This window comes from Podarcis melisellensis, assembly GCF_964234715.1.
Source record: "Podarcis melisellensis genome assembly, chromosome: 2".
NCBI lineage: Eukaryota > Metazoa > Chordata > Lepidosauria > Squamata > Lacertidae > Podarcis > Podarcis melisellensis.
Genome location: NC_138529.1, coordinates 28,136,794 through 28,162,064, shown reverse-complemented (window position 1 = coordinate 28,162,064; position 25,271 = coordinate 28,136,794). Strand labels below are relative to the sequence as shown.

General features: G+C 44.5%; 1 protein-coding gene and 1 long non-coding RNA gene across 4 annotated transcripts; one reads left to right on the top strand and one right to left on the bottom strand.

Annotated features, from left to right (window-relative positions):
* The first annotated feature begins 6,119 nt into the window (after nt 1–6,119).
* Nucleotides 6,120–16,999, top strand: CHMP6 (charged multivesicular body protein 6). Of its 3 annotated transcripts, none has more exons than XM_081899908.1 (8): nt 6,120–6,226; nt 9,576–9,685; nt 11,247–11,334; nt 11,766–11,852; nt 11,940–12,005; nt 12,450–12,530; nt 14,341–14,389; nt 16,323–16,601. In XM_081899908.1, the coding sequence occupies exons 1-8, from the start codon at nt 6,164–6,166 to the stop codon at nt 16,373–16,375; spliced, it is 597 nt and encodes a 198-aa protein (XP_081756034.1). In that variant the 5' UTR covers nt 6,120–6,163; the 3' UTR covers nt 16,376–16,601. The 3 variants fall into 3 exon arrangements, with proteins under 3 accessions (XP_081756034.1, XP_081756033.1, XP_081756032.1); XM_081899907.1 differs by having other exon boundaries at nt 14,335–14,389; XM_081899906.1 differs by lacking the exon at nt 14,341–14,389 and having other exon boundaries at nt 16,323–16,999.
* Nucleotides 17,000–18,413: 1,414 nt separating this feature from the next.
* On the bottom strand, nt 18,414–24,223 carry LOC309363627. Its single transcript, XR_014165488.1, has 2 exons — nt 23,768–24,223; nt 18,414–21,927 (listed from the first exon to the last, which is right to left on the bottom strand). It is a non-coding gene; the product is annotated as an uncharacterized lncRNA (long non-coding RNA).
* Between the last annotated feature and the right edge of the window lie 1,048 nt (nt 24,224–25,271).

Below are 25,271 nucleotides of genomic sequence, written 5' to 3'. Positions count from 1 at the left end.
TATCAAAGACAGAAAAACTTTCACGTGCCTCTCCCTTGGGACAAAACCTGCAATGAAGTCTTCCCTTACCATTCCTGTTTCTCAACTGTTGCCTAGGCTGAACTTCATTGCACCACCTAACTTGTCTCTGGTTTCCCTGTTCCTGAACCTCCCTATCTCCCAGAATCTTGTCCCAGTCCTCAAGTCTATCCCACAAGAAAGCTACAATTGTCTCTAAGGTCTGTTTGAAATCTTAATCCCAGCCAAACAGCGAACTTTCACTTCTCTCATGGAAGATGGACTGCAAGCATTCTGAAAACTTTCCCCAAGGGGAAAATCAGTGCAGAAGGCTTCACTGCTACAAGCACAATACTGTACATAAAATAAGCAAATCGGCATTCAAACACAGATAACGGAAAGTTAGAACTCTTGATGACTTAAAAGCATCTGGTATTATTTCCAAACTTTACATTTCCAAAAACCAAATTGAAATTTTGTTTGCCTACACCATGAACTGTTTCCTGTCAGATACACTAGGTGGCACTATTGCTGGAGACAAGAGAGAAACTGAACAGGGCTGTCAGCCTTGGAACAACTGTGCTGAGAATGCACATGGAAGTCACACGTCCGTAACTCTGGAGCAAAGCTCCTGCCCTGAGCAGAGAACTGTGACTTTAGAAACAAAGGGTTTGCTGAGCCACAACCGCACAGCGGTGTCAGCTGCAATCTCAGGCTAATTTCCCAGTTGTGCAATCATATCTTGCAGCCTGGAAATCTCCGCATTGGTTGTTTATATGTATGAGATCTTTTACCTCAGCTTGCTCTAGAATATACTGTGTACATAATATCCTCTGAGCACCATTTTTATGGCAAAGCTGCTTCTTGCACTATTTAACGACACAGAAAGGCAGCCACAGCAGACACTGGGATGGGGTGGGGAAAAGATAAGAGTTGCTGTTCTTTGGTCTTTACCACCTGCATTACAGTTGTACCTTGGGTTGCAAACGTGATCTGTGCAGAAGGCATGTTCATAACCTGCAGCGTTCACAACCCACAGCACTGCGTCTGTGCACGGGCAGGTCGCGATTCGGCACTTCTGCGCATGCGCAAAGTGCGATATAGCGCTTCTGCGCATGTGAGCACCGAAACCCGGAAGTAACCCGTTCGGATTTGGCGCAGTGCACAACCCGAAAACACGTAACCTGAAGCGTCTTTAACCCAAGCTAACAATGTACTACTGATTTACAGCAGTGAAAAGAATTAGGGCTACGTAGTAAAAATGTATAAGAAACCACTCATGGTCACTTGTCAATGGAAGCATCTTCATGCATCACCATCGCTAACTGGTAGTTTTCACATAAATGCAAATATGGCTGCAGCCTCAGTTCACCTAGCCACAGGAAGGCACATACTTCCTCTACCTCTTTTCCTAAAGCACATGGGTTGGAGTTTGTGCAGGATATTGGATCCTTGATAATTTTAAAGGATCTTTTTCCTAGGTCCTCTGTGCATAAAGTAACATGGAAGGCAAGTAGGCATTTTCAGGGCTGTGCTGTCTCCAAAACTCAAAATTATCTACCACGTTATCCTGAATTCTAAGCATATTTCTGTATATTGATGTGCTTTGCACTATTTATTTTGCTTCACAAGGAGGGAAAAAAAGGACTGCACCCGACAACTGACGCTCTGCTGCTCTAACCTGGAGATTTCAGCAGCTCTTGCCCACTTACAGACAATCCTTTCATCACTCCCAATAAGGACTAGAAACTTGCTTGTTATAAAAACACAGCAATTCCCAGGATGTTTAATTCTGCACACTCAATACCAAAATCCTTGTTTGGGTTTGTTTTTCCTGCACTAATGCAGAATTTTGGGATATGCACAGCCCCCCATAAGTTCAGTCTCCAATGGCTTCAGATGCCAATGCTGACTGCTTGAATTCCATCATTATCTCAACCTCCTAATGATATCTGGTGGAAAAAGCTTTAAATCAATATGAATTAACTTCTGTTTCACACCTGCCAATGCAACAAATATTCACAGATATATGCACCATCCTGGGACTTCCTTATTGATATACTTCATTGTATTCCTTTATGCAAACTTACAATTTGTTGGTTTTGTATCTATGTTGGCAGATATGCCATTTCTTGTCCATCTGAGCCACAGATCCATTCTTTGCTACAAATAGCACTGCAGTAAACTCCAGCTTCTGAGATGCAGTAGTTGGTATTTCAAAGGTTATGATGATGGATCCATTCTGCCACCTAACGGAAGAAAGGGTATATGTCCTTTGCATAACTGCACGAACTGGAGCAAATTATAAACATTTTTTTTAAAAAATATAATACTTCATTATAATGCACAAGCGTCTAATATTTATGAAGAGGCCACTTGTAAGTTCAAGTTCCTAGTGTCTAGAAGAGAACATTTGTCTATATTTAAATGGGAGTATTGCGAACCTGATAATATTTGCCCAATATTGCACAGGCACTACATATCGCCATGTTCATTTAAAGGCACAAAGACAGGAAAGAAATAAGCAAAACTCTCTGGGCTAAGCAGCTGTCAGGGGCTGGGCTTTAAATCAAGTTGCCACTAGGAAAAGGAAGAAGTGCAACCAACATTCATATGGGCAGCCCTGGTTAGGGAAATTTTTAATGTTTGATGTTGTTGCTTTCTTATTAATAATATTCTGTTGGGAGCCGCCCAGAGTGGCTGGGGAAATCCAGTCAGATGGGTGGGGTATAAATAAATTATTATTATTATTATTATTATTATTATTATTATTATTATTATTACCACCATTTAAAAATATGCAGACAGGTTAGACATAATAATACAGCTGAGGGGCAACTCTACTCACTTAACCTTCTGGGGATGATTTGCAACCAACCATGTTGCAATTGCAGGTTTAGCCATGCCTGGTAAAATAAGACTCCAGAGTTCAGGTAACGTTGGGTGGACCTAGGAGGCTTCATTTATTAAAAAAACATGTGCTGAGTGTGCAGAATACTACACTGTAACCCAGGGCTGGATTTAGGTTTGATGAGGCCCTAAGCTACTGAAGGTAATGGGGCCCTTTATATGTCCAGCTGTCCTTTGTCAACAACAAATTGTTGCTGTTTTTTGTGTTGAATATATGCTATATGGTAATTTATGGACCTAATAGGTATCTAAAGCCATTTGCACATAAAAAATATGTATTTTATCAAAGTAATTGTTGAACTGAAATACAATTAAGAAGTATATTAATAGTGGGGGGGGGAATTTTGGAGGGGCCAAGAGAGTGGGGCCCTAAGCTATACTGTAGCTTGTTTAGCTTATACAGTACGTAAATCCGGCACTGCTGTAACCCACTGCAAAGCTTCACAGACCACAATTTTGCTCTTTTATGTCTGTCTCCAGAAGATTATCTGCCCTTAGTGACCTTCTGAATGCAGAGCATGTGTTCCCTGACCACAACTGCCCCTACAGACACACATATCCCTCTTTTAAAGGGTGGAGCCAAATGCCCATAAAATGCAAGAACTACAAGTACATACAATATAAGCCATATGAGTGTATATGAAGCTGAAAAATGTATACACAATAAACCAAAGGCCACTCACAACGATAGAGATTGGTGATAACACAGTGAATCCCAGTCTCTACATCAAGCCTAAACAAATGAACTTCTCGATTAGTCCTTGGCTGAAGGACTGAAAAGGTTCTCTCACGGAGGCGCTGCTGTTTGCAAACTCACAGAAGGCAGGAATAAACCCAGCGTAGGGTTGGGGTTGGGGGAACTGAGGAAGAAACTAGGAGGCATTTTTTTAAAAAAGAGTTATTTTTAGCACGGAGGGAGTGTCCAAAAAATAAACCAAACTCTCATACTTTGCAAACCACTCTGAGAAGCCAACAAAAGATGGCGCGGGTACACGGGCGTGTGGGAGGCGTGGGAATCACCAGCTGTTCACCGAAAGCCTCGAGACAAAACTCGCCTCTCTCCTATTGGTCCCTTTTCCTATCTGCTTAGAGATAAGCCCTACCTCTTTCCCCTCCCAATGTTGTTAGTTGGCTAGCTCGTGGATTTAGTTGATACTGACAGGACAGCGGCTCAAGTTCTCTCACTCTATATCTGTATCTAAATCTGTATCTAATGGGAGTTCTTCTCCATCCCTTTCTCCAGGTTGGAAGTAATAGATGCTTATAGAGGTCCATGTTGAGACCACAGCATTTAAATGTAGCTGCGGCCGAGTGTGAGCCTCTCCACTCAGAAACAAAACATGTTTCTGACAATGTTTGTGCCAGTTTGGCCCCCCAAACTGAGGGAGAAGATGAGCTGCCGCTTGGAAGACTTGTGGCATCTTTGCGTCCTCTGATGCTGTGCATGTTTGCTCAGAAGTAAGTATCACTGAGTTATATTATTATTATTATTATTATTATTATTATTATTATTATTATTAATTCAATTTATTTACCACCCTTTATCAGAAGATCCAAGAGCAGTGTACAACATTAAAAACACATAAATACAGAACATCAGTGATATAAACATAATAAAAACATAATGACAGACAGCCTAATCACCATCATCATAGTAACAGTCCACTCCCCCACACTTTCACAGGCCATAGATTATATTTGGCCTGGCTAAAGAGGAATGTTTTTGCCTGTGGCCTAAGGTTTACGACAAAATAAGCATGTTTCAGCCTTAATGGTTCAGGTTAGAGATGACCCTGTGGTCTAAACCACCAAGCCTTGCTGACGGGAAGGTTGGCGGTTTGAATCCTCACAATGGGGTGAGCTCCCGTTGCTATGTCCCAGCTTCTGCCAACCTAGTACAATGGTACTTCAGGTTACATACACTTCAGGTTACATACGCTTCAGGTTACAGACTCTGCTAACCCATAAATATTACCGGATTAATTAGAAATATTACTCGGGTTAAGAACTTTGCTTCAGGATGAGAACAGAAATCGTGCAGTGGCGGCGCAGCAGCAGCAGAAGGCCCCATTTGCTAAAGTGGTGCTTCATGTTAAGAACAGTTTCAGGTTAAGAACGGACCTCCAGAACGAATTAAGTACGTAACCAGAGGTACCACTGTAGTTCAAAAGCACACCAGTGCAAATAGATAAATAGGTACCGCTGGGATGGGAAGATAAAAAGTGTTTCCATGCGCTCTGCCTTCTCCATGTGCCAGTAGTGATTTAGTCATGCTGGCTACATGACCTGGAAAGCTGTCTGTGGACAAACACCGGCTTCCTCAGGCTGAAAGCGAGATGAACGCCGCACCTCATAGTCGCTTTTGACTGGACTTAGCCGTCCAGGGGTCCTTTACCTTTTTACCTTGCCGGGGCTCATGCCCCAAACCCCAAGCAATAAAACACCCTTCCGGTTGTAGTAAATGTCAGTCCCTTTAATTATCCTGTCAGTCAGCTCCCTTCAAATCCAGAGCAAGAGTTCGGTGGTATGCAGAAGTTTATTTTATTTAATAAAATTTATACACCACTTGATTTTTTTAAAATAAAAAAGTCTCAAAGTGGTTTACAAAACATAAAACAGTGACACACACACAGTGCTTTTTTTCTGGGGGGACACAGGGGTACACTAAGCCTGGGGGCAGGAGAGTACCAAAGCTTTACTCCTCAGCTGATGAGAACAACTGCATTGTACATGTCCACTTCAAGTTCAGCCCCAGACTTTTTTAAAAGGAAGGAGAGTCTGTGGTAAGGTGAAGTCACAACAGCAGCCAGTTTATTGTGAATCTAAGTTTGGCCTCATTGAGGGGCAGTATTTCAATAGGAGTAGGAAAATAAGAGTACCCTAAACATTTTTTCAGATTAAAATTTCCTCAAGCATCTGGGTAGGCTACAATTCCCAGCACCGTTAAACTACAGCTCCCAGGATTCTCTCGGGGGAAGCCACGGGCATGCAGACTTATACAAAAAAAAGTGTCATGCGCGTTCCGCGAGCTAGTCTGTATGACCACCCGGAAGCTCCCTACAAAGGAAACGCGGCGGCGGCGGGCTCCTCTACTTTTTTTCTTAGCTCTATGAGCCAAATCCGTCACTTTCGTTCCTCGCCTCCTTTCCGCGTTCGCGTTCCAGCAAAGCGGGAGCCTCCGCGGCCGCCGTACGGAAGCCGAGGGGGCCGGGGTGGGGCCAATGTAGGCCAGGGCCGCGCGGGCGGGGCCGGGGCGATGGGGAATCTGTTCGGGCGCAAGCGGCGGAGCCGGGTCACCGAGCAAGATAAGGCCGTGCTGGTGAGAGCAAAGAAGGGGCTGGGAGGCAGGGAAGGCGGCGGCTGCAGGAGCAGGAGCAGGTTGCTGTGACTTGAGTGCAAAAGGCTGCAAGGTAGCCAGCAAATGTGTGCTGCAAAGGAGCCCCTGTGCCTTGACAGAGCCCGGACCCGCATTTATCCCACGTAGACCCATGTTTCCACCGTATGTGACATGCCCAATTCCCCTGTATTTATTTATTTATTGGCAGTTTGTTTGGGTGGGGAAGAAAAGTGATTTTTGGCAGGTGCTGTTTCTCCTAAATGGGGTGGGAAAGCCAAAGATCTCTCTCTTAACACAGCTGTTGAAAGTTAAAGGAACTTTGGCTTCTTTTCGGACTGGCTACACTTTCTGTTTCTCTCTCTAAAAAGAAAAAGAAAGAAACCCGAGCAAACGAACGGAAGTCGTGGTGGTAGCTGTCGTGTTCCGGATTACTTTGGCAGTCAGGTGGAAATACTCCCAGGCGGGTACTTAAGAGCAGCAAAGCACTATAGAAAAAAAATCAGCCTTGAATTTAACAGCTTGCTTAGTAACAGCCACAGGTGACCAGGAATTGCATGCAGGCGAGTTCGTGGGGTCGGGCAGTTGGAGAAGGGGCTACAGTGCTCCATCTGCCATCCTAGCTAGTTCCCAGGCAAGCTGTGGAGGAAGGAAAGCCTATTTGCCCATGACCAAGCTACTGGGAGAAGAACAGGTTGTGCTGCCTCTCTTCCACCTGTCTGTTATAAAAACCACTACTGAAGAGGTTATTTGCCTGCATTTCCTTACTGTCTGTGGAGGAGTATCATAGAATCACAGTTGGAAGGGACCCTGTAGATCATCTAGTCCAACCCCCCTGCAATTTAAGAATATGCAGCTGTCGTATACACGGATCAAACCTGCAACCATGTTATTATCAGCACTATGCTTCTCCCTTCTTCGCAGCCAGGATAGGAATGCAGCCTCGTCATTTGGGGGGGGGGGGTTCATTTGGAAGGCTATTATAAAATAGTAGCACACTATGTAGAATGAGAAGTTTCGAGGTTGAAATAAGATGCCCCCAGACTGAGGGGATAAAGTCACAGTGCTTTGGGAATGATGGGAGCTCTGTCTGGTGAAGTCTTGAGATTCCACTGGATTATCATTTATATAGAGCTGGAATATCTAGGTCAATATCTTAGCCACAAATGTGTTCCCTATCCTTGCCCATAGTTTGTGAAATAGGAGAGCAGTTGTGCAAGCTGCATCCTAAACACAGTTACTGAAAAGTTTTCAGAACCCTTTGCTAGTGGGAAAACAATCTCCAGGAGTATGGAGAAAGCTGAGGCCTCCACTACATTAGAGACACCCACCCCCACAGTGCTTTCTCCTGCTGATGGAGAGGATTTTGTGTGCCGTCCTGCTCACCAACCCCCATTCATCAACATGGAGAAGGGAGTAGGATTGCATTCTCAAGTCCCTTTGAACTGTTAGTGTCTTATGAACAAGCATGTTTAGGATTGTGCTCCCATGGTATCTGTAAATGATTGAATACCATGTCTATGGTGTGGAAGAGTTTTCTGAGTGTCAGAAAGACCAGTGTTTTCAACACAAAGAGCCTTTGTTCAGCCTGTCACATTCCAACTCCTTGAACTGCACCAGAGATGGGGAACCTGTGGCACACCAGATGTTGGGTTCCAGCTCCCATAATTTTGGACCATCCAACATGTTAAGGAGTCCCAGCAACATCTGGAAAGCCACAGGTTCCCCATCCCTGGTGTATATAGACTTGTGGCAGGTCTCCAGGATTTCAGACAGCCCTTATCTGGAGATACTAGGGATTGGCTGCTTTGTCATCACACCACTTTATTTCGCCACTGTATCTGGTGTATTCCAGCTGTGGATTTGTTTTCTGCATTTTTCTCCAAGCACATTTGAAAATGCTTCCTATCTTGGCATCCATTGCCAGTCTCACTTTCAGCAGTGATCGGCTCCACTCAGGATCCCCTATCATAGAATCATAGAACTGTAGAGTTGGAAGCATAGCTGTCAACGTTTCCCCCTTTTAAAGGGAAATTCCCTTATTCCTAATAGGATTCCTCACAAGAAAAGGGAAAAGTTGACATGTTGGAAGGGAGCCTGGGGGGGGATCAGTTAGTCCAACCCCCTGCAGTGCAGGAATCTCAACTAGATCATACCTGACAAATGGCCACCCAACCTCTGTGCAGATGGTTCTTCCTGACTAAGTGCAGAACCTTACATTTGTCCCTACTAAAATTCACTTTTGGTCCAGTTCTCCAATCTGTTAAGGTCAATTGAACCCCGATTCTGTCTTCTGCAGTATTAGCTACCCTTCCCAGTTTGGTGTCATCGGCATATTTGATAAGTACCCCCTCAATTCCTTCGACCAAGACATTTATAAAGACATTGAACAACATTAGCCGAAAAACAGAACCTTGTGGCTACTCATTTGTCACATTTTTGAAGATTTGCGTTCAGCACTGAATTTAAGTTCAGAGTCTCAGGGTTACTCTGCAGTATCCATTCTAATATTTAGGGTGCCCCTAATAATGTAGAGGTGTCAAAAGCTAGATGTAGCCATTGGAATTGGAACTGTACTCAGTAAAGCATTGCAGTGAGTCTGTCCCTTAACTACTGAAGGTAATACAGTTCTTACTTAAAACCAGCTGCTTGCCAACTTTTTCATTTAGTTCTTAATAGTCTCATTTAGTTTGCATACTAACAAGAGGTATAAATGCCCAGTCTGCAACTCAGTGGCAAGAAACCCATGGCCTTTTAGTTATTAGCATGGCCAATCATCAAGGATGATGAGAGCTGGAGTCCAGCAACATCTGGAGGGTCAAAGGTTTCACATCTAGCTGAACATTCCCCCTTCCACTAGCTATTGCCCTGGGAATACAACATCCCTATGCTCCACTAGCTGAACATTGTGCCCCAAATCTGAATTCCACATACTGTTTTGTAAGTCAGGAACATCATCAGATAGATGCTGCTAGTTTTATTATGCTGCGGCCTGAGAGCAAAAGCAATTTGACCAACTTGAAGGAGGAAACACATGGTAAAGCACTCTAAAACTTTTATTGTCTCTCTCTCACCTCCCCCATGAGGTACGATGTGTCGTACCTGAGAGCCAAAGGCAGTGAGTTGGTGTTTAACTTTGCAAGGTGGAACTTTAAGCTTCTTCTGCTATTTTTTGCAGCAAAAACGGGAATAACAAAGTAGGTTTGAGGGATCAGGCTGCTGGGCTTATAAGCAGGTCTGCCTTAAAGGGAGATTTTGGTTTCTCTTTTCCAGTGGTCATCCTAGCAAGGCTTGTTGGTGCACCTTCTAATGGCCAATTTATTTTCTCCTGTAGCAACTGAAACAGCAGCGGGACAAACTAAAGCAATATCAGAAAAGGATATCGCTGCAGCTGGAGCGGGAGAGGGCTTTTGCTCGGCAACTATTAAAAGATGGCAAGAAAGAGTAAGTCATTCCAAGTCACTTTGCACCCTTTCCATACGGAGGTGCTCAGTTTATGGGCTGGTTCAGAAAGTTACGGTCTTCTCAGTGAGATGAACCATAACTGCCCCTGTGGCCTCTCTTGTATGGGTAGAGCTTGAATTGACATATTGCATTCCACTGATAACGGCTAAATGATTCCCATTATTTCAACATGTGAAGCATTTACTTCCACACTTGAAGAAACTGCCTATGGGAAGCTTTCTTTACAAGTGCATCCCTGGAGGAAATTGAGGTGCATCATGTAGAAACCTTAAATCTCTGACTGGCCATGGTTTAATATTTAAGCTGAATACTGTTGTTGCTGGTGAAGCGTTCTAACTACCTTGGCTCAGCCTGCATAATAACGCAGTGCTAAAATGAATATTTTCATGCATAAGGTTCCAGGTTCAGTCCTTGGCATCTCTAGTGAAACATGGCATGGCTAGGAGCTACTTTGGTACTAAATGTACCAGGAATTGATATAACACATAAGGGAAAGGCTGTAGCTCAGTGAAGTAGCCTGCACAAGATCCCAGGTTCAAACTCTGGCATGGCCAGATAGGGCAAGGAAATAATCCTGTCTCTAAGGAAATCTGCTGCCTGTCAGAGTAGACCAGGGTGGGGAACCAGTAGCCCTCCAAATGTTGTAGGACTCTGATTCCCATCATCTAGCACAGGCATAGGCAAACTCCAGCCCTCCAGATGTCTGGGACTACAATTCCCATCATCCCTAGCTAATAGGACCAGTGGTCAAGGATGATGGGAATTGTAGTCCCAAACATCTGAAGGGCTGGAGTTTGCCTATGCCTGATCTAGCATATCCATTGGTCCAAGAAACTATGGCTATTGTATATGAATGATGGAAATAACCCCAACAACATCTGGAGGACCACAGGTTCCCCATTCCTGGTATAGACTGTACTGAGTTTGATAGATCACTGTTTTGACTTTGTATAAGGCCACTTCCTGTGCTCCTAACTCCAGTGAGAAGAGTGATTTGAAGCTGCATAAGCTTTGTTAAAATTTCTAAACTGGTACTCCTGAGCGTTCTTAAAATGTTCCTTTATTGCATCCTGCTGGAGAGGAGTCCTTTTGATGATCAGTCACACAATGGGCAGCTTCATTCATGTGACACAACCAGCAGAGAAATAACGAATCTTTCTCACAATGCCAGGACTTAGGCATCTAATGAAATGGATTGCCCTAAGCCTGCAGTCAGACAGAAGGAAGCACTTCACATGTTGCAAAATTAATAATTGAAAAATTAAATATTGTGATGGCCGCGAGCTTTAATAAAAAATTTAAAGGGTCAAGTAAGTAGCGAATATACATATTAGTTATTGCTGGTCATAATAACTAAAAATGGGACTTCTGGATCTGAGGCAGCCTATCTGGCCATCTTTAACTTATTCCTTGCTTCTGAGAATATTGGAATCAATGGTTTTTTTATTATTTAAAAAAATCAAGATCAGCAAGGCAAGGCAGAAATTGCTTAGGTTTGAAGGATTGTTTTCTACAGCCGGTGCTTTTTTTCTCCTCCTAGGAAAGCAAAGTTTCTGCTGAAGAAAAAACGGTATCAAGAGCAACTGCTGGACAAGACAGAAAACCAAATTAGCAACCTGGAACGCATGGTAATGGAGGCATCCAGTGTCATTGTTTTCAGGGCTTTTACAGCTGTCATATCTGTATGCTGCTAAATTTTATTTAATTGTGCTTAACTTCTAATTCAAGCTGTCTTAGTACTTAGCATTAGTTGGACATCTTGGATTACAACATGAATGTTTAAAGTGTTATTTTGTTTTGTTTTGGGTTAGGTTTTTTTGTTTTTGTTTTGTTTTTTGCTGAGTTCTGAATGCAATGTCATGTTTTAAGCTGTAATATCGGCCAGTGTTGCAGTGTTCTGCAAGCCAGTTTTGTCTGTTCCTCTTCCATTTGGCTCTATGGTGGTCCATGGAATGAAGAGCATACTGTCTACTGTGGTTGTGGTTGTCTACTCTCCCTACTACATATTGATGAAATGCAGCACTCGCTGACCCCCTCTGTTGACTTCTGTTTCCTTCAGGTCCAGGATATTGAATTCACACAAATTGAGATGAAAGTGATTGAGGGCCTCAAAATTGGTAATGAGTGTTTAAATAAGATGCACCAGGTGAGTGTGAGCCCAGGGTGCTTGGGACTATTTCATATGGGACACTGGTTGGGACATCTCTTCTGACCAACTCTTCTTTTCCTGTAGGTTATGTCAATAGAAGAAGTGGAAAGGATCATGGATGAAACCCAGGAAGCTGTGGAATACCAGAGGGTATGTATTGTCCCTGTGTATCATCATGGAGATCCTTTTAACCACTGCACTGCTTCATTCTTATATTTGTATGACAGCAATTCCACCCACTTAGATGCTTGAAAGTGTTTCCATCGTGCCACCTAACCTGCTTATGAAGAGGAGTGGAGACCCTATTTTGCTTTAACATATTGCATTGCAAACCTAGAGACTAAACTGTTCTTCGTCATTGCCCCTTAAACAGGTCAGAAATGACATTTGTTCATGTCAAGAAGACTGTCATAGAAGGAGGGAGGGAGTTGAATATAGCTTGAGTGCCAAGTGGCTGGGTTTCAGCGGAGTATTTTGTAGCTTTGGGTCTATGTTCCTATGTTACACTGACCCATAGATGTTCTCATCTTACAATGCTTAAGGATATGGTGCTATTCTGGTGTTCACCATGCATTCTGCCCTTTTCCTTTGCAGCAAATAGATGAAATGCTGGCTGGCAGCTTCACTGTAGAAGATGAAGATGCCATTTTAGCAGAATTAGATGCCATCACTCAGGTGAGTGTTTAATCAGCAACACTGGTAATTCATTGTTGGGCTACATTTTGCAGTGGACATCACGCGAGGGGATTATTCATCCCATATACCTGGCAGGTAATAAGGGCTCCTTATTATAGCTGCCTTGCATTTATGTCTTCTGAAGCCTTGAAGTGGTCAGCCCAATCTTCCCAGAGAGGCTTAAAAACAAAGAGGGTGATACCCAACCAAGTTGTACTCAGAGCTGACCTATTGAAACGTATGGGCTTAAGTTCATTGAGTATCGCGAATGCTGGATGCTGACAGTATTGAATAACTTTTACAACATGTTTCCTTGGTTTACCCTTTGTTTTCTTCGCCTTCAAATGAAAGATTCTTCCACGCCAGTATCTGAAGATTCATGTGTCCCCAGCTACTTCCGTGGATGCAATCTGTGGTGGAGATTCTGGCCTGCCGCTCCTCCTATGGCTCCCTTCTTAGAAGGGATGGAACTTTCACTTTGAGCCATTAGACTACATTCATGCAGTAAATGTCGGTTTATGTGAATGGTTGGGTCATCTGCCTGATGTAACAACAAACCCATCCAGGGCAGGCAATTGATCAGTTTCTTGCACACAGGAACCAGTGTCTCTGTGCTGCCAGAGTTCAAGTTCAGCTTATTTTCCCTCATCCACCCCACCACTGCATCCAAGCACCAGTGCACAACCTCCTCTAATTCAGATGTCATGTAAGAAATACAGCCCCAAAACTACGAAAGCTTGGAAATGGAAAAGTGGATAAATAATTGTCCCTGACCTCGTGTAGCAAGGTCTGATGCTAGGATAGTGGCAGGGTCCTGGTGGTCCTAATTTTGGGTTTGACCGCCAAAGCCAAAAATTGTGGAACCCCTGCTGCCTAATATCCAACTCCACCACCGATCTGGTGGTGATTGTAAAGCATTCAAAATATTAGTCTTTTGATGCTTTCCACAAAATTCCATTGCTTATCAGAGTGCACAGGTGAGCATATTATAAACTGCAGCAAGCACAAAATGTGGTTGCCTGATTACTGATGGGTGCCAGACAATCAGAATATAAATGGTTTTGTAACAGTTGCACTGGCTGTCAAAGCTTTTGCAGATCTAATTCAGAGTTCTAGTTATTACATTTAAAGCCCTGAGCTGTCTGGAACTGGGTTACTTAAAGGACTACCTACACTCATACTGCCCTGCCCATATCTTGAGATCTTTGTCAGATAGCCTGCTTCAGTGTCTGCCAGTGAAAGCAATCAAGCTGGCAGGTGCTCAGACTAAGGCACAATGGTGGCCCTGCAGTTATGGAATTTGATTCCTTGGAGATCAGACAGACCCCATATCTTGTATCCTTTAAAGAGGGCTTAAAGACCTTTCTCTTTTCCAAAGCTTTTAATGTGACTCATAGAGAGCAGCTGCTTATTGGAGTTTGGATTCTGGTCCTGTTGCTGGCATTGATTCCATGGTTAATGTTGATTCCGTATTGTAAACATGATATAAGTCGTTTTGTGGAGGACTTTCTCAAAATGGGATATAAATCCATTAAATAAATGAATGAATAGATTGACACAGTTGTATTTCCAGACCAATAGCTGCCACCCAACATGATTAATCAGGGTAACTCGCCAAGGAAGCAAAAGTGCTGCTAGAATCTTGTTAGTAACCCAGAACCAAAGCTCTAGAGCCCAGCCAAATTCTCAGCTTCTGAGGTGGTACAGGGAGCAGCACTCCTTCCTATGCGCTTGGAAGTTCTGGTTTAGAGTTGCTTGTTATCCCCAGAACATTTGTTTCACAGTGTGACTTCTTTTCTTGCAGGAACAGATAGATCTTCCAGAGGTTCCATCAGAGCCTCTCCCGGAAAAGATTCCAGGTAGCGTTGTCTGTCTTGTTTTCTTTCCCTCAGTTGTGCAGGCTTGTGCTTTTGGTTGTGCCTGCATGAACCACGTGGCACATGGGAGATTTAAGAATAAGCTTGGCAGGTGATATGCAAGCACCAACTCCGCAGAGCACTCTTAAAGCAGCTGGAGAGCACTGACTATGTCAGACTCCACCAAAGCTTTACTGTATGTAATCATGCTACAGCCCAACACTTGGCATTTGTAGAGTGCTTTAAAAGGTCCAAAGACCTTCATGTGTATTAAAGGTGAAGGTACCCTTGACCGTTAGGTCCACTCGTGGACGACTCTGGGGTTGTGGTGCTCATCTTGCTTTACTGGCCGAGGGAGCCGGCATACAGCTTCTGGGTCGCTTCTGGCGAACCAGAGCAGCACACGGAAACGCCGTTTACCTTCCCACCGGAGTGGTACCTATTTATCTACTTGCACTTCGTGCTTTTGAACTGCTAGCCTGGCAGGAGCAGGGACCGAACAACAGGAGCTCACTCCGTCGTGGGGATTCGAACCGCCGACCTTCTGATTGGCAAGCCCTAGGCTCTGTGGTTTAGACCACAGCGCCACCCACATCCCTATAATTCTCACAACAACTGTAAGTTAGATCAGTTGCACTATCCGAGTATGGGGAGGGTGGGGAGAGTGAATTCACAGTACAGATGATGTTTGAACAAGACAAAAAAAGGAGGCCAAGCTCTGGTTGAAAACCCTGTTGTAGCCATACAACTGGTGTTTGGTTTGGGTGTTCAAAAACAAACTCTATCTGAAATACAAGGTAGTGGACTTGTGGAGAGTGGAGGTGAGCAGCCATAGGTGTACAAAAATGACTGGCTTGGGAACTGGAAGTTATATAGGGCATAGGGAGCACTCAGCAATCAATGTGTAAGCCATACAGATTCCTGGACCTCTAAAGAAACAAATAACAAAAGCTGCCTTTATTATTTTATTATTATTATTATTTATAGAATTTGTATACCACCCTATACCCAGAGGTCTCTGAGTGGTTCACATAAAAAGATCACAGTATATAAAATAAAAATAAAAGCAATAACCCAATAATACGCCCCCCAAAAGAGCCACATTTTAAAAGGGTATGGGATGTTGATCAGGTCAACTCAAGGCCTGGTTAAAAAGGAATGCTTTTGCCTAAAGGTGTATAATGACGGCGCCAGGTGAATTTCCCAGGGGAGAGCATTCCACAGACTGCAGAGAAGCCCCGTTCTCCTCTCAAGGCGGAGGCACACGATATATTAGCCAGTATAGTGTTATATCATATCCTCCACAACTTGGAAGAATATCCTCACTTGTTGGTACTGTAGTAGTTTCATTTTTCTCTGCAGAATCTCTTGCCTCTGCCTCCTGTAATAAACTTGTATGCGGTGCAGTTTGGCCCAGCTGCTGTTGTGACATAAACTTCAATATACCTTACCACTGTCTCTACCTCCTTTTATAAAGGCTGGGGCTGGACCTGAAGTGGGCATGTACAGTGCAGTTGTTCTCATCAGCTGAGGAGTAAAGCTTCAGAAGTCTCCTGCCCCCAGGCTTAGCCTCTCCAGAGAGATTTGGGGAAAGTACTAGCTCAACTTCCTTGTTGGCCGCCCTTAGAACATACAAGGTGTAGAACTGTATCAGGGCAGCGACAGGGCGTGTTCCTGCTCTTGGCACAAGTATACAGACATTCAGGAGCATTTCAAATGGAAAATCACAGTCTTCCCTGAAACACGAAGATATGTTTGAGAGATGTTGCTGTGGGATTGGGAGTGTTTGCTTGCATAACATCTCCATTGTCTCCTCTAAAGGGAGCAGGTAGCAAGACAGACCAGCTGTAAGACTAGATAAACCATTGGTCTGAATTTGGTTAGCTCTAACTCCAGCCGAGAAAGTTAACTCCTTCCTTTTTCCTTCTATTTACAGAAACATCGCCGGACAGAGTCAAACCAAAGCCAGAATTGGTGGCTGCATCTTAACTCCATTTCCTGGGGGATCCCTGCAGGCTGTCCTGGACTTCCAGCATGCCTAGGGTGCAAGAGGCTTCCGTGGTGTCCCATTGGCTCTGAACAGCCACGCTGGAGCAGGTTTCCTGCACAGAATGGAAGCTGTAAACTGGTTAATATCCCATATCAAGATTATTTTGTAGTGTGCACACTCCTTTTTTTGTAACGTAAACTGGATTAAATGGTGACTCTCAAAACCCTTCAAGCCAAATGCTTTCTACAGACCTGATGTCATCTGCAGACCTGCCTCAGACGCCAGCACAGCCTCTTGCTAACTCTGCCTAAGCCCCATGGTGCCCTTTTGAGCTTGTGGGTGCTGTGAAAAGTTACGAGCTTTCTGCTACCTTGCGGGAAGAATTGCTGGGAACCCTCTTGGCCTTCCTCTTCACTTGCCTCTCTTCAGTTCTCTGGCTTTTCCGAATGGGTTCTCTCTCTTTTTTTCTTTGTTTTTTTGGAAAGAATGGAATTTACGGAACTTTGGCCTGTACCTGAATTAGACCTTGTTAGCTTGATGCTGAGATGGGAGCGTCACTTCTAATGGTAGCAACAATTGCTTGTGCTGACGTGGTAGTGGAAATACAAGAAGATTACCCCGTGTCCAGTGTGCTTCTGAGACAAATGCAGTTAATAGTTCTATGCACCACCAGGTGGCGATGTGAGGCTGCTGGCCTTGATCTTAGAAAACTGAAGGCCTGTTTCCTACAGGGATAGGAATCTATAAAAAAGAGTTTGCTAAGGATTAATTCCTGAAATCCTATACAGGCATCCTGTTTCCCCCTTCCTTTTTCTTCCTTAACAAATCCATGGTGTGAAGAGCTGAACACTGTTTCAGCTGAAACTTCTCAACAGGAGAGGGGTTTGGTAGTTGCAAAGCAGCTTCTTGATTAATCTTGCCCTTCCCAACTTATCACAGCTGTGAAATGGGCTGAGACAGGAGGCACATCGCCTTTTCTCAGAGGTGGAGGCTGCCTGCCATGTCTGCTTTTCCTCTGTTCTTGTATGGAGCAGTCAGGAACATGGCAAGCCAGTGGGGCTAAGTATTGCTTTCCTCTTAATTATAGAAGACCTGAATGTGCTTCCCTGCCCCCCTCCTGAATGCTGAAAAGGGCTGGATCCCAGTTCGTTCTGATGGCCTCCTTGCCCTTAAAAGGATGTCGAAGACTTTGCCCCAGATCACACGGCTTCAGGAACCTTGAAACATGGGTCCGACCTGCTTTCACAGTTGCAGCCCACCAAACTTGTATCCCAGACTTACTGCCTTTTGAGAGCCAGCTGGTCTGTGCTAAGCACGACCCGCAGGACCCGCTGAGATGGGGGCCAACCATGGCTGAGCGGTTGGATGGGTTGATGCAGTGGGGGGGGGGGAGGAGAATGATATTGAAGGCTCATTCTACATACAGAAGTAGTAGAGGTTGCCACTGTCTGGGGTCTACAGCTCAGCGCTGATAAACGTTTCCTCTGATTGACCCCACTTTCTCTCTGAACCCTTCCCCAAACCGCCTTGTTAGTGAGTGGCATTGTATCCTCAGGCTCCTGGGATTCAAGCCTCTTTGAATGTAGTGGGTTTTCCCCAGTGGGTTTTTGACTAAGGCCCTGCCTGTTTTGCTGCTGCAAAGAACCCTGAATGACTCGTCTTCAAAGTCCTCTGCTAGCACTTGCCCATTACCATTCACAGGGAGATGGAGCTGCTTGATAGTGGCCCTTCAAGGTACACCTAGACCTTCCCCCACCTTGGCACTCTTTGTTAGCATTAGGAAGGCTGAGCAGTAGATCAGATTGAGTTCATGGTTCGCACTTAAGTCATCCTTTCTATATAATGTGCTCAAAGACCATACGACCAGCCTTTCCATCTGGGAGACAAATAATTGCGGGAAGTGTGCTGTGATTTCTTACAAGTTAGTTTGTCTGTTGCCAATTCTGTCTCAGTACTGCTGTATTCACTTTGTTCACCAGGTGGCAGTCCTACCCTTACCTGTTCCATCACTGTGGCTGAGAACAAACATTCTCCGGCTTTAACCTCTTAGTTGCTGTGGACTGCTGTCATTGATTGATTGTACATTTGTGAGCAAATGCCAAGGCCTGCTTCTCAAGCAGGACTTTCTCATTGGTATTAAGGGTACTGTAGAAGCATTCAGCTTCCCTACAGGGATCCCCAGTAGGCTCCATTGCGCCCAGTTAACTAGGTAGCTCAGTGCCCGGGGGAAATTAACGGGAGTGCGTTTTTCTTCCTCTTCTTCACTGCCAAGAAGTACAGGAAAGAAAGCCAGCGAAAGAGCCTGCCAGCTCCATAGGAGAGTAAGGACTGCAGATATGTAAAGTGGCCTTAGAGAGTAGCCACAGTGCTAACTAAACAGCTTCCCTCTGCAATATCCCCAGTCGGTGACATCTTTGGCTAAAGCCGGGTAAGATTAGGGCTGCTGCCCAGCCTCTCCAAACTCTCCGCTTCCTGCGCGTGAGTCATAAATTTCCATCTCTTGGCTGAATCTCTTGTGCAGCTCCTCAAACAGTAAAGCCAGCAGGAGCAGTTCAGGGTAGCAGCAATAAAGTGTTTCTGACGCCTTCAATCTCTGGTGTCCAGTCGCATACCTCCATCAGCAGCCAATGCACTTCCCTCCACGCCACCCCACCTTGGGACCTGCAACGTATAGAGGATGTTGGCTTCCTAGGATTGCTCTTACGGAGCAGGAAGGGCCTTTCTAAAAGAATCCTTGTCAGTTAGAAAGTTAGGCAGAGGATTGTGAATGACACTCTCCTGTTCTAGAATGTATGCAAGGGGCGGTTTTGACTTGCTAGTTTGTTAAAGAGCAGCTGGACTACTCCATGGCATTGTTGGGAACCTTTGGGGAGACTGAAACTGGTGCTACAGAAAGAAGGGACACAGGTAAGAGTGTTAATGTCAGCCTGTCTTTTGTTTTTGTTTTTCTGCAGTGGGTCTGCCTTTTTGGTGGGGAGGAAAAGCTACAATGAGCGTCCCTCCCATCTGCTGGTGCTTTTATCCCTCTGGGTCCAGAACTTTCTGTCCCTGCCCCAAGGAGTTGTGCTCCACACGAAGCATCCTCACCCCCAGGGGATGTTAATCTCAAAACAGAGAAGAAAAGAAATTACTGGGTTTTCTTTTTGTCTTAGGTGTTCCTGGGAATAAAACTCTTCAAATGGAAGAGACCAAAGTTTAGCACCCATTACGCAAGTGGCAAGACTCTAAACAGAGCATTACTCAAAAGTTGTCCACGAGGGAACAGTGCTTCTGCTAGATATCAGCTTGATATGGATGTTCTACCTGCTGCCTTGACTTCAGGGAGTTGCTGCCTTTTAAACTCTGTGTGAGTGGGCACCTTGCCTCCTGAGCTAGTTATCCCTTGTGGCCTCCGTGCATCTTCCTTAAGAAGAGTTGCTTCTTTGTTTTTATTTCCTCCTTTCCTTCCTTGAGCTTATGTAACTGCTGCTGTGTGATGCCTGGCCCTGATGTGGTTTCTATGCCAACCCAGTGCAATACTGGGCTACTGGGAGAAGGAAAGCAGGGAGAGGATTTTGCTCAGGTATTGGCCAAATCAGCGGTTCTGGGGGTGTCAAAAATCAGAATGGCTTTTCTGAACTCCTAGCCTGTCTTATAGATCAGGAGTGGCTAACCTGTGACACTATTTGTTCTCGGACTCCAGCTCCCATCCGCCTCAGCCAGCATGGCCAGTGGTCAGGGATGATGAGATGTCTGTAGCTCAATAGCATCTGGAGGGCTAGACGTTTCCTACCCCTGTTCTAGATAAATGAAGTTTTTTGGGCATTGAAGCAGTCAACCACCCACAATTAGATTCCGGGTGGGGACCTGGGGTGAAGAACTTGTGGTCCTTCAGGTGTTATTGGACTACCAGCCCCCAACAGCCTCAGACAGCATTGCCAGTGTAGCTATTGATGTAGCTATTCAAGTTGAAATCCAGCAACATCTGGAAGGCCACAGCTTCCCAACAAGGCTCCCACCCCTGGTTGATGTTCCATTATCTCTTTAGCTTTTCTAAAGAAGCTACAATTTCCATTGAAGGATGACTGAGATGTTCTTCCCCTCAGACCAATAGAGATTCCTTCCGTTTTTCAACCTTACCTGTCCCTGGTACGTTGTATTGAGTGCTAGAGTTTACAAACACCATACAAGTAGAGCAAGTACAGACTCTGGGGTACACCAAGGCAGCTGATGAGGGAAAGATCATTCTATACTGCAGCTTCCAGTACTACCACACCATGCAAGTTCCTTCTCACAGATACTGAAAGGAATCTTGCAGAAGTTTGGTATATTTTATTTTATTGCTGCTTATGGTCTATACTCTTAAAGGCAGGAAAGGGGGGTTCTGTGTCAAGACAAAATAAGCTAGGCCACATCCCTAAATTAGCCAGTCACAGGGCAAGAAAAGTATTGACAGGTATGTAGATTTTATAACCCACCCTTCTGTGTAAAACCAGAGTAGCTTCCACTCAAACTATGGCAAAGCGTTAACAAATTAACAAGAGTAGTCTAACCAATAAATGATCCAACTGAAGAAGTCTGAATGCCTATGAAAACTGGAAAGCTTGGGTCAACAAAGACATTTTGACTTACTTCTGAATGCAGGGGTGGGAGTGAATGGGTAACATCCCCCATGTAAGGAAACATGGGTGCCATTTTGCTAGTTAATACATCCTAAGTTAAAACTTGGATCAGCGCCTCTCCAGGGCACAGCAATGGAGCAGCAAACTCCCTAATGCAGGGATGAGGATTTCTCCCCCCCCCCCGCCCCCCAAACCAAGGCCCATGTTATATCATCTGAAAACTGTTAGGGCTCACATTCATTCAGTGGATGTGGCCAGATAGAAAAGTAAGTGGCGCCAGAGCAAAAGTGAGCAGGAATTGCAGATGTGTCTCTTAATCTTTGTCCATTCTTCTAGAATGTACATACAAGACGAGCCTTGGGCTGTTGATGATCTTAAAAATGGTACCCAGAAGCAAATGATAAGTTAATTGCATATCCTTCAAATGGGCTGCTGCGTTGTGTCAGCAGTGGTTTCTTTCAAAGTTCCTCAGTTTTAAACCTGGATGTTGACAAAAGCATGGGCAATGGGTTCCAAAAACCTTGTTCTCCAATGATAATCTTTTTTACTTGGGGAAATGTTTAGTTCTGGCCACAGTTTCCATCTGGGAATTGAGGGTCTTTCCAGGATATGGTAAACACAGATGGGTCTCCTCCAGCTAATGTGGATTTCTGACCAGTGTTACCTCTGTGTTGTCTGGATTCCACCTAAGGTTGTTCCACTCTGCCCCATGCAGCCACAGTCGCCAGGAAAGAAGCAGCACTTGAATCTGATATAAAAGAAGCCTGGGTGTTGTCAGCATGTTGATGACACTTCAACCCTGTTCTTTGGATGATCTTGGGAGCTTCACGAAGGTGTTAGGGAGAAAGGGAAATGACAGGATTCTTCAGCACTCCATAGGAGAACAGCCAGAGATGCAAGGAACAATTTCTCCCAACAGAACTCTCTCGGTGACTGGAGAGGTAATTTTCCTATAACATGATTTGTTAAGCAAGGGGTGCATAATTAGAGACTCTGCTCAGTTTTCTAGCTGTTAAGTTACATTGAACTCACTGGGACTTGCTTTTGAGTAGACCTGTATGGAAGTACACTGAGAGCCTTTCAGATATTGACCCCATCAGTAAAGGGAAGACCAGCTTGCTTCATTGGTTAGGCTCAAGAAGTCCAGCTCACTTGATAACAATCCAGAGTAAACATTGCACCCTTGTTTTCAGAGACAGTTTCAGTTACCAGACTGCGAAAGGAAAGGAATATTAGCAGGGGGGGAAATGGCTTCATACTTGGTTTTTTTTAAATAATTTGTATTCATTTTTTAAACACATAATAAAAACACACAAACAAAACAAAAAACAAATACATACAAAACGTTTAAATCATAATGTTTTCACACACCTTCTTTCCTCCGACTTCCCCATACCTCCCTTTCGCTGCATCCTTGTTTTACAGTTCTTTAGCAACCCATTAGTCAGTTTATCTACTAGTTCCCTTCTATTAATTTTCCTTAAACTTATTAGTTACAGCTGTAATTCTCTAGTTCTTACCCCTTGACATCTTAACACTCCTCAATTTTACAACAATTCTTTAGATATATTCTAAATTTCTTCCAGTCCTCTTCCACTGTCTCTTTCCCCTGGTCGCGGATTCTGCCGGTCATCTCTGCCAGTCCCATAAAGTCTGTCACCTTTGTCTGCCATTCTTTCCAGAGTAGGTAGTTCTTGCATCTTCCAATACTTTGCAAGAAGAATTCTTGCTGCTGTAGTAGCATACATAAAAAATGTCCTATCCTTCTTTGGCACCAATTGGCCAACCATGCCCAGAAGAAAAGCCTCAGGTTTCTTAGGAAACGTCCACTTAAGGACTTTCTTAATTTCATTATAGATCATTTCCCAAAAGGCTTTAATCTTTGGGCAGGTCCACCAAAGGTGGTAAAAGGTACCTTCAGTCTCATTACATTTCCAGCATTTATTATTGGGCAAATGGTAAATTTTTGCAAGCTTGACTGGGGTCATGTACCACCTGTAAATCATTTTCATTATGTTCTCTTTTAAGGCATTACATGCCGTAAACTTAACACCAGTGGTCCATAACTGTTCCCAGTCAGCAAACATAATGTCATGACCGATATCCTGTGCCCATTTAATCATAGCTGATTTCACCGTTTCATCCTGTGTATTCCATTTCAACAGCAAGTTATACATTCTAGACAAATACTTAGTATTGGGTTCTAACAATTCTGTTTCTAACTTTGACCTCTCCTTCTGAAATCCTATTTTCCTGTCCTGCTTAAATGTCTCATTTATCTGATGGTAATGTAACCAATCTCGAACTTTGAACTTTAATTTCTCATAACTCTGAAGTTTAAGTTTCTCACCAGAAATGGCTTCATACTTGAGCACTTACTCGTAGGCAATATAACTCAGCATCCTTTGCACTTAATTCTTTTGCTGTCCAAATATCCCAAATTGGTTATCCTTAGTTAAAGAGCATGACTTTTAAAAAACAAAAGCCCTATCCAACCAACCAATTATGCAAATTGCATAAGCTATTCCCATCTTCCTAAGGGATCCCCAGAGAGCAATGTGAGGTTCTGCATTTACTGGCCTATAAATCAATTTAATATACAAGGTGTGGGGAGTGTAGGTTTGGAACTCTCTAAGGAAGTGATACTTATATCTATGTTCTAATTCTTTTCCCTTATATTATTTGCTGCATTTCACCAAAGCCATCAGGAAACCTCTCTGCAACATTCCACTGTGGTCCCCCTTAAACCATGCCTAATGGAAAACTAGGTTGAAGAAAGAGTTTGCTTACCTGTATTAGAAGCTCATTCCATGTATTGATTCAAATTTACAGCTCACCCTAAAGGCTTCAGACAGAAACACGCACATACCCACACCTATTAAAATGCAATGAAACCTAATAAAATTACAACACTAAAATAAACTCTGCCAGATCTCCAAAAGCCAGTCTAAACAGGTCTTAACAGTGCTCACAAAATATGTTCAGGCTTGGACTTTGGGAAACTTTTAAGTGGAGGGGGTGGAAATCTAAGCAGATTTGGCAATATGTCGCAGTGTCATTTTTTGCCTCCAACTGCCTAGGACTTGCCGATCAGAAGTCCGGCGGTTCGAATCCCTGTGACGGGGTGAGCTCCCGTTGCTTGGTCCCTGCTCCTGCCAACCTAGCAGTTTGAAAGCACATCAAAGTGCAAGTAGATAAATAGGTACCGCTCCGGCGGGAAGGTAAACGGCATTTCCGTGTGCTGCTCTGGTTCACCAGAAGCAGCTTAGACATGCTGGCCACATGACCCGGAAGCTGTACACCGGAAGCTGTACACCGGAGGCTGTACACCGGCTCTCTTGGCCAATAAAGCAAGATGAGCGCCGCAACCCCAGAGTCTGCCACGACTGGACCTAATGGTCAGGGGTCCCTTTACCTTTACCTTTAAATTGCTTCTGGACTTTATCTTTTAGTGGGAATCTATGTACAGAAAACCTTCTGACCTCCTTCTCTTTACTGCTAACAGTTACAGGGGCCATCCTTTTATTTTGTACGTAGCTCCCACCGCCACGCGGGTGGCGCTGTGGGTTAAAGCCTCAGCGCCTAGGGCTTGCCGATCGAAAGGTCGGTGGTTCGAATCCCCGCGGCGGGGTGCGCTCCCGTTGCTCGGTCCCAGCGCCTGCCAACCTAGCAGTTTGAAAGCACCCCCAGGTGCAAGTAGATAAATAGGGACCGCTTACCAGCGGGAAGGTAAACGGCGTTTCCGTGTGCAGCTCTGGCTCACCAGATGCAGCTTTGTCACGCTGGCCACGTGACCCGGAAGTGTCTGCGGACAGCGCTGGCCCCTGGCCTCTTAAGTGAGATGGGCGCACAACCCCAGAGTCTGTCAAGACTGGCCCGTACGGGCAGGGGTACCTTTACCTTTACCTTTACCCACCCCCAGCCACATTTTCTCTGTTGTCTAGGCAGCGGTGACTTTACATAAATACCACGAGGCACAGGAACTAAACAGTAGCAAGCCCAGGTCCCTACTATCCCGTGTGTGCTGGAAAAGGCTGCACAGGCCTAGGCTTAGCAGAAGCTCTGTTTTAACCTTTAGGCTGAGAACAACAGACAAGGCCAGAAGCCAAGAATGTGTTCATTCACCAACTCCTAACGCTAACACAGCAGCAAGATTAACACCTGTATCAGCTGAAACTCGGCTTTAATCTCTGTGTGTGTTGGCATAACCATGGAGACAAGGTGAGCCCATTGTAGCACATGAAGGTCAGGTCAGTGGAAGTTTTTCCAGCATCTGCCCTTACAGTTGCAGACC